The 9,304-nt window shown below is 44.1% G+C and overlaps 1 protein-coding gene across 2 annotated transcripts in view; it reads left to right on the top strand.

Annotated features, from left to right (window-relative positions):
* The window catches only part of LOC119354878 (sister chromatid cohesion protein SCC4-like), a 14,028-nt gene extending 7,145 nt beyond the window's left edge, over nt 1-6,883 (top strand). Inside the window, exons 4-10 of one of the 2 annotated variants that reach the window (XM_037621627.1) lie at nt 2,853-2,974; nt 3,317-3,463; nt 4,670-4,759; nt 4,857-4,981; nt 5,621-5,826; nt 5,984-6,108; nt 6,249-6,883. In XM_037621627.1, the coding sequence (XP_037477524.1) occupies nt 2,853-2,974; nt 3,317-3,463; nt 4,670-4,759; nt 4,857-4,981; nt 5,621-5,826; nt 5,984-6,108; nt 6,249-6,443 (1,010 nt within the window). In that variant the 3' untranslated portion in view covers nt 6,444-6,883. The remainder of the gene's footprint in view (nt 1-2,852; nt 2,975-3,316; nt 3,464-4,669; nt 4,760-4,856; nt 4,982-5,620; nt 5,827-5,983; nt 6,109-6,248) is intronic. The other variant, XM_037621626.1, reaches the window with a different exon arrangement.
* Nucleotides 6,884-9,304: the final 2,421 nt, after the last annotated feature.

Genomic DNA, 9,304 nt, shown 5'->3' with positions numbered 1-9,304 from the left:
GGGGGGGGGGATGCAGACAATGTGTGGATGAAGATGGCGACTTGCATTCGTAAGGTGCCCTTGGAGGAGTTTGGAGTGTCCAGGGGAAGTGAAGATAAGGATACCTGGTGGTGGAATGATGATGTCCAGAAGGCGATTAAAGAGAAGAAAGATTGCTTCAGACGCCTATACCTGGATAGGAGTGCAGACAAGACAACATAGAGAAGTACAAGATGAGGAAGAAGGCCGCAAAGCGAGCTGTTAGTGAAGCAAGGGGTCGGGCATACGAGGACCTCTACCAATGGTTAGGCACGAAGGAAGGCGAAAGGGACATCTATAAGATGGCCAAGATCCGAGAGAGGAAGACGAGGGATATTGGCCAAGTCAAATGCATCAAGGACGGAGCAGGCTAACTCTTGGTGAAGGACGAGGAGATTAAGCATAGATGGTGGGAGTACTTCGACAAGCTGTTCAATGGGGAGAATGAGAGTTCTACCATTGAACTGGACAACTCCTTTGATGAGACCAGCATGCGTTTTGTGCGGCGAATCCAGGAGTCTAAGGTCAAGGAGGCTTTAAAAAGGATGAAAGGAGGCAAGGCGATGGGCCCTGATTGTATCCCCATTGAGGTGTGGAAAGGTCTCGGGGACATAGCGATGGTATGGCTGACCAAGCTTTTCAACCTCATTTTTCGAGCAAACAAGATGTCAGAAGAATGGAGACGGAGTATATTAGTACCAAATCTTCAAGAACAAGGGGGATGTTCAGAGTTGTACTAATTACCGGGGAATTAAGCTGATGAGCCATACAATGAAGCTATGGGAGAGAGTCATTGAGCAACCGCTTAAGAAGAATGACAAGCGTGACCAAAAATCAGTTTGGTTTCATGCCTGGGAGGTCGACCATGGAAGCCATTTTCTTGGTACGACAACTTATGGAGAGATATAGGGAGCAAAAGAAGGACTTGCATATGGTGTCCATTGACTTGGAGAAGGCCTATGATAAGATACCGCGGAATGTCATGTGGTTGGCCTTGGAGAAACACAAAGTCCCAGCAAAGTACATTACCCTCATCAAGGACATGTAGGATAATGTTGTGACAAGTGTTCGAACAAGTGATGTCGACATTGATGACTTCCCGATTAAGATAGGACTGCATCAGGGGTCAGCTTTGAGCCCTTATCTTTTTGCATTGGTGATGGATGAGGTCACAAGGGATATACAAGGAGATATCCCATGGTGTATGCTCTTTGCGGATGATGTGGTGCTAGTTGATGATAGTCGGACGGGGTAAATAGGAAGTTAGAGTTATGGAGACAAACCTTGGAATCGGAAGGGTTTAGGCTTAGTAGAACTAAAACCGAGTACATGATGTGTGGTTTCAGTACTACTAGGTGTGAGGAGGAGGTTAGCCTTGATGGCCAGGTGGTACCTCGGAAGGACAACTTTTGATATTTGGGTCAATGCTGCAGGGGGATGGGGTTATTGATGAAAATGTGAACCATTGAATCAAAGCCGGATGGATGAAGTGGCGCCAAGCTTCTGGCATTCTCTGTGACAAGAGGGTGCCACGAAAGCTAAAAGGCAAGTTCTACAGGACGGCGGTTCGACCCGCAATGTTGTATGGTGCTGAGTGTTGGCCGACTAAAATGCGACATGTTCAACAGTTAGGTGTGGCGGAGATGCGTATGTTGAGATGGATGTGTGGCCACACGAGGAAGGATCGAGTCCGGAATGTTGATATACGAGATAGAGTTGGGGTAGCACCATTTGAAGAGAAGCTTGTCCAACATCGTCTGAGTTGGTTTGGGCATATTCAGCGCAGGCCTCCAGAAGCTCCAGTGCATAGCGGACGGCTAACGCGTGCGGAGAATGTCAAGAGAGGGCGGGGTAGACCGAATTTGACATGGGTGGAGTCCCTTAAGAGAGACCTGAAGGATTGGATATCACCAAAGAGCTAGCTATGGAGCGGGGTGCGTGGAAGCTTGCTATCCATGTGCCAGAGCCATGAGTTGGTTGCGACATCTTATGGGTTTCACCTCTAGCCTACCCAATGTTTTCGAGTCGATGAGTCGACGGGTCGCTCGGGAGGGGCGACTCTAGACTAGTCGTGACTAGTCTAGACTCACGGTCGACGAGTCGACATGGCGATGAGTCGACGTGAGTTAAGCAGCAGGCAGTCAGGGGAGGAGGGGAGGAGCACACCACCAGCAGCAGTAACCAGGGCCAACTGAGAGATGGGCCACTAGTTATGCACTTCCCTGTGGCCCAAAAGCCCATCTAGTAGCTATATACTCCTCCCGTGACCTAATCCACAATCCACACTCCTCCCTCACCACAGCCGCCACACATTCTGCTGCCACTCTCTTGCCATCAGTCCACCACTCCTCCCAGCGATGGATCTCTCAACTCCCCCGCAGCAGCTCTCTTGCCACCGCTCCTCCTCCCAGCCCGCTCCTCTTGCCGCTTCAGCTTCAGCAGCAGCAGCAGCGAGGCAGCACAACAGCATCATCAGCAGCACGGCGGCGGGAGAGTACTCCAGATCCAGCGCTGCCTCGAGTCGTTCGACCCAAAAACCGCGACTAGTCGTGACTAGTCGAGACTAGTCGCGCGAGTCGCTCGACTCATCCCAGGAGTCGAGTCGAGAGGCTAAGTCGGCCCTGCAACTACGACTCGTCGACTAGTCGTGACTAGTCAAGCGACTCAAAATCCATGAGCCTACCCCAACTTGTTTGGGACTAAAGGCTTTGTTGTTGTTGTTGTTTGTTGCAGAAAAAAAATCTTCATTAACTGCAGAAGAAATTATCATTTTACTGTAGTATTGTACTTCTGTTACCTTAACCTCATTTAATTTTTTGTCATTATATATTCAGAGGGAGATTTGGAACACTCAACTATATGGACGGCCGGGTTGTACTTGATGCTTTTACTTCAGTTTCTCGAAAACAATGTGGCTGTAGAACTCACGAGATCAGAATTTGTTGAAGCTCAAGAGGTACATAGAACAGCATATCCATATTTTTTACTAATACATAGGATGACTGCTCAAGGTTGCAAGTTTGCAACCGTTCTTCGTTATTCGTCTATGTATATGCTTTTCAAATATACTTGTCCATTTTTTTCAAGGGCATCCCTGCCAATCTGTTTACTGAAACTAATATGTCTCGCAATATGTTGAGCTATTATATATTTATTATTGGGTTTGATATAAGCACATCTTGTCTGGTATAATAGGTCCAGTAATTGTGCCAGATACATTTCTTTCCAAACATCAGATCTATATATCCTATGGTTATTCAGCTAACCCTTTATTATTAATTCGTCATTGTTCCTGTAGGCTTTAGCACAGATGAAAAATTGGTTTACTCGTTTCCCAACGATTCTCCAAGGTTGTGAGAGCACAATTGAAATGCTAAGGGGACAGTATGCACATTCTGTTGGCTGCTTTGACGAGGCTGCTTTCCACTTCCTTGAAGCATTGAAGGTATTTTTTTCCTCTCGATATGCCAATGTTCAGGATATCGGTATCTGGTACCATATCGGTTGGGTGCTGAGTGGGGATAAATAGGCGAATTTTCCAGTAAGGGCTATTGTCCCACCGAGTAGCGATTAACTGACCGAGATGCTGATTAACTGGCCGATATTTGGAACAATGCTCCACAGTATGTTTCTTTGCATACTCTCTGCCATGCATTTCCTAGTCTCCTCTTGTATGCTACCAAACACATTAATATTCTGTGGGGATTCTGCACGCTGCACCTCCAACTGTGCTTCATGTGATTAATGATGTAAAAAGCTAACAACATCCGGTCATTGGTTACGTGTACAATGTGATCTACAATCAGGTTTCCAGTACAACAACAACAACAACAACAACAACAAAGCCTTTAGTCCCAAACAAGTTGGGGTAGGCTAGAGGTGAAACCCATAAGATCTCGCAACCAACTCATGGTTCTGGCACATGGATAGCAAGCTTCCACGCACCCCTGTCCATGGCGAGTTCTTTGGTGATACTCCAGTACTTCAGATCTCTCTTTATGGACTCCTCCCATGTCAAGTTCGGTCTACCTTAGCCTCTTTTGACATTATCATGCACTGGAGCTTCTGGAGGCGTGCGCTGAATATGCCCAAACCATCTCAGACGATGTTGGACCAGCTTCTCTTCAATCAGAGTTACCTCAACTCTTATCTCGTATATCATCATTTTGGACTCGATCCTTCCTTGTGTGGCCACACATCCATCTCAGCATGCGCATCTCCGCCACACCTAACTGTTGCACATGTCGCCTTTTAGTCGGCCAACACTCAGCGCCATACAACATTGCGGGTCAAACCGCCGTCCTATAGAACTTGCCTTTTAGCTTTTGTGGCACTCCCTTATCGCAGAGAATGCCAGAAGCTTGGCGCCACTTCAACCATCCGGCTTTAATTCGATGGTTCACATCTTCATCGATATCCCCATCCTTCTGCAACATTGACCCCAAATATCGAAAGGTGTCCTTCTGAGGCACCACCAGTCCTATTATAATATAGCTAGCCATCTTTTAGTCAATATTCTATGCGTCCCAAGTCCGCTGAAGTAAAAACATGTATCAAGGAATGTAGATTTTTATATATTAGGCCAATTGTTCTTATGTTCTATTGCAACCTATCCAGCCCTTTTCTAATTAAAGAAGTACATTTTTTTCAGCTGACAGAGAACAAATCAATGCAATCTATGTGCCAAGTTTATGCGGCAGTCTCCTACATTTGTAAGGGTGACGCGGAATCATCTTCAGAGGTAAAGTAGGATTTTATATCACTCCTACATACCTGTCTTTTTCTGTATCAAGCCAGCTAATACAACTAAATGTTGCCTCACCTTTTTGGCTGTTTAGGCGCTAGAATTGATTGGTCCTGCTTACAGAACCATGGACTCATTTGTTGGGGTACGAGAGAAGACCTGTATCATTTTTGTTTACGGACTTCTACTTATGAGGCAGCATAATCCACAAGATGCACGGTGAGATATGATATAGTACTAAGTAGTGAAAATTAGTATAATGACTGCAGTGTAATGAATGTATTGTGCATCACTATAGTTTACATTTAGGATGAGTAAAAACGAAATTCAAATGTTTTAATAGATGTGATGTATAGAAATGATGAATATAAAGCGTAAACGTAAAGAAGAGTTGCTTAACATTTTTTATTTATTTCGCATCTGTCATTTAAGAGGGAGGGAAGGGTATATGATTTTTTTCCCCACTACTCCCGGATAAAAAAAGATTTTTCTTCTAGGGTTTCATATTTGTATTTCTCCTCTAGGATTCCATATTTATATTTTTACAGGGTTCCATATTTGTCCTCTTGAACTTTAAAGTTCATTGGAATTGGAATGGCAAAATTGGAGATCCCCTCTGTCGTGACTGGATATATAATTGTTTTCAATTTTTTAAAAGCCCACATGATCTCGATGCATTAAACATATGGTCACTTAGAAACAGAAGTTATACCACCATGTAGCTAATGTTCTGCATTATTTGTTTCCCACGGGTGTCTGCCACATTTCATTTCCTCTTTTATGATGAGTGAACTCTCGGCAAGTTTGCAGATAGTCAATTTCTATGTTGTTAATATGAAATGTTTCTACCTGATGCAGGGTTCGCCTTGCAAGTGGTTTGAGAATAGCGCACCAACAGTTGGGTAACATCCAATTGGTTTCTCAGTATTTAACAATATTAGGTACATTAGCACTTCAGTTACACGACACTGGACAAGCCAGAGAGATCTTGAAGTCATCGTTGACGTTAGCTAAGACACTTTATGACATCCCAACACAAATCTGGATCTTGTCGGTATTTACAGGTATGTCCTCAAGGTTATATTGATTTCTTCACAAGGCGATTGAAAATTTCATTTCCTTCCGTAGGCTGGTTGTTTAATCTCTTGGTATGCATTCTTGTTGTGACTGTCAATTTGTCGAATCGCTGGATGTTGATGGCAACTGATATCTTATTTTCAGAGTTATATCGAGAACTGGAAGAAAAGGAAAATGAAATGGAGAATTCAGAATATGGAAGTAAGAAAGAGATCGATCTGCAGAGAAGGCTGGCGGAAGCTCGTTCTCGCGCTTATCACCAGGAGCTGGTATGGTACCACAGCTTTGATTGAAGTTGATCCATTGTCTTGTTATATGGAAGTCTGGACAATTTTATTAGACTCTTTTGTCACCGAAAAAAACATGGAACACATTTATGCAAGGAGTTGAAGTTGAAATTGTGTTTCAGGTGGAGAAAGCGAGGATCAAAGTCGAGCCGCTGCACGACTTGTTCCAGAAGCATAACGATATGTCGGGCCTGCCGGCAAATGATGACCTTGACATCCCAGAATCAGTGGGGCTGTCCACTCCCCAGCCCTCGTCTGTGAGAAGGCTGGTTGATTCAAGCTCAGTAAGGCGCAGCACAAGGAGGCGGGTGTCTTGAGTCATGCTGGCCGTCCATCGGAGTGAATCGCCATGCTCCCCATAGAGAGAGCATGCTGGACATGTTAGCCTATAGGTCCCTCAGTTGTTGTTATTAAGTTTATTATTAGTTAATTGTACACCGCTGTAGCTTCATCTTCTGTTAACAGTTACTCCATCTTCCAAATTACTCGTCGTGGTTTTAGTTCAAATTTGTACTCGTTGTGGTTTTAGTTGCACGACGAGTAATTTGAACTAAAACCACGACGAGTAATTTGGAACGGAGGGAGTACTAGCAAAAGAGATCATGCGTTGCACCAAGAGAGAAATTCCACAGGCCCCTAACCCTATAATCATGACTCAAACCCCCATAGGTAGGTTCAGGTTCTTTATTTCAACACATGGTATCTCATCTCTGTTGACAATCACAACGCGTTTGAATGTGGTCAATCTTAAAGCGTCTCTCTCTGCATAAGATGAGAACTTTGCTTTTTTTCCTGCAAGGTTTTGATGAGGCGCGCATGCTTGGTTATAGATGGCTTGTTTTGTCTTCAATCTGGTTTTGTTGAGGTGTTCATGTCCACACTGGTTTGGCACCCGTATGAAAAAAGTGAATCATGCGCTATTGATTAAGGTTGCATCCTAAATACTATTTAAAAAATATTTTAACAGATAAAATGATATCATATTTAGATTTTATTTATATTTTTAATCAAAATTCATGTATATTAGTAAAAAGAAAGGTATAGATTAATTGTAAGGGAATGGTTCAGTTTCAAGTGTATAGGTGGAAGTGGAACCATGATTCCAGAATAACTACGGAAAACCTATATGGTTGATGGCCATCGCCTGACCAAACGGCAGGGCGTTTCAGTGCACATGAGCCAGTGCTGGTATAGGTTCGGATGATGATGGCATGGTTGTGTTGTCCTTTCTTGATATCAGTTTTTGGCACGGCATAAAGCGTAATCAAAATGCCTTCAAATAAAATGTACCAAATATGAAGAATCTCCATATGGTTAAAATGAACAACTTTGATATCTGGGTCATCATCATCCGATCTCATCTCAGGGGTGGAAGATGTGCTTGGAGTGCTTAGATTTGGCATCCGGAATACTGTTTGGCCGATTACGCCTCAAGACGGTCTCAGATGAAAAGGTGTTCCACATGAAATATCTTCGTCTCGTCGAGGCGATTAGTTTCGATATTTGAATTATCTCACTCTGAGGTTGTATGCAAAAGTTGCATCCAAACCCACGCCCAACTACAGTGGATGTCCGGATTGTCCAGGTTGGAAACCGAATCATCCGTCCAAAGGTTGGACAAAAGACCCATACGTGCAGACAACAGAAGGTTCAAAATTGAAGCCGAACCATCCAGGATGGAACCCAGACAACCAGGGCAAACGCCCGACTTGGAGTCCGGACATCCGGGCAATAACTCACGTTTTTCTCTACTGCAGAAATTGGAAAACAAGCAAAAACACCCTTAAGATTATCTCGAACCAAAAGACGTTCAACATGAAAGTTGTTCTTCTCACCGGAATGGATAAATTTGCTTTTGGGCGCACCTCCATCCGAGATTGCATGTGGTCTATGGGTCCCCAAAACCGAACTGCTATTTCATACCTACCTAATTCCGGGTTTGATTAATTTTGGGAGGATTTGGACAGGATTTGGAGTCCTTTTCTTGTATGAGAAGTTCAGTCGGCTCATAAATACATGAGAGGTGACGGCCGATTGAACAACACACACTCGACAAACACATGTACCACATTTTATCTTCCCTTTTTTGCTTTACCCTAGTTCTTCTTCTTCTTCTTCTTCTTCTTCTTCTCGTTCTTTATTGTTCTTCTTGTTGCAGGGCAGCGAGCCATGAGGCCCTGAGAGCGACCAGGTCGGTCTAGGGCAGCACATAGTCATCGCACGCCTTGACGGGGTCCCTCCCAGCTTTCGGGTCTACATATGCGCCCGCCGGATAGCTTGCGCACCACATTTTCGGTTGGGTCTCCTTCGACGTTAGCCGTAGTGCATCACCGTCGGTGTCGAGTGTATACAATGACATGTTCGTGTGCAAGCCCCTTCTCCTGTCCTGACTGTGCGTCTAGCATCTTCGAAGGGCGTGTGGAGATGTGTCCCCGGTTGATCTTTGTGGGGTTCGGTCTGTGTTTTTATCTTCGATGGATCTGTTTGGAACCAGTCTTTATTCATCCGCGTTCATGTGTCTGCATGCTGGTCCTTTCAATCTATATTTCTCTTCATCGACGATGGTAGCTGTTTTGTTACATTGGTTCTTTGAAGTCTTAGCATGATGACTTTTGACTGTCTACTATAACAATGTTTGTTTGGCTTCAACGAAGGTCGAACGATGATCGTGGCGCGCCTTCGGCTCGCTCCAGTGTTTATAATTGTCACTAGGTGGCCTACAAACATGGATGTAATCTCTACTACTTCTTGTGTTCTTTGTATCGCCATGATGTTTTATGAATAAATCAGAAGATTTTCCTGCAAGAAAACAAGATGGCGACATCCCGCATGCTAGTGCGAGTAGCCTGGTCTGCGGCGCCAATGTCGGCGTAGCCATGTAGAAAAGGTGTGCCAGCGATGATACAAGAGCTAGACGAAGCCCCATCTGTGTTATTGAACTGCATAATCTTGTTTTCTTATTTTTCTATCCAAACAAGGAATTGTACGGACTCAACTTAACAGAAAAACTAACTAAAACTGGTTTTTCCTATAAAGAACTGCCTTCTCTAAATCTTATATCCAATCCTCTGTATCCAAATGTTTACTGTATGAATGATAGATGTTCAAATCACCTAAAAGATATATTTGAGGAAGAAAATATGTTTAGATGGATATTTCTTTGAGAGGGAGACACCAC

Source organism: Triticum dicoccoides, chromosome 2A (assembly GCF_002162155.2).
Source record: "Triticum dicoccoides isolate Atlit2015 ecotype Zavitan chromosome 2A, WEW_v2.0, whole genome shotgun sequence".
Classification (NCBI taxonomy): domain Eukaryota; kingdom Viridiplantae; phylum Streptophyta; class Magnoliopsida; order Poales; family Poaceae; genus Triticum; species Triticum dicoccoides.
The sequence above is the reverse complement of the archived record's forward strand: the minus strand, read 5'-3'. Positions and strand labels throughout refer to the sequence as shown.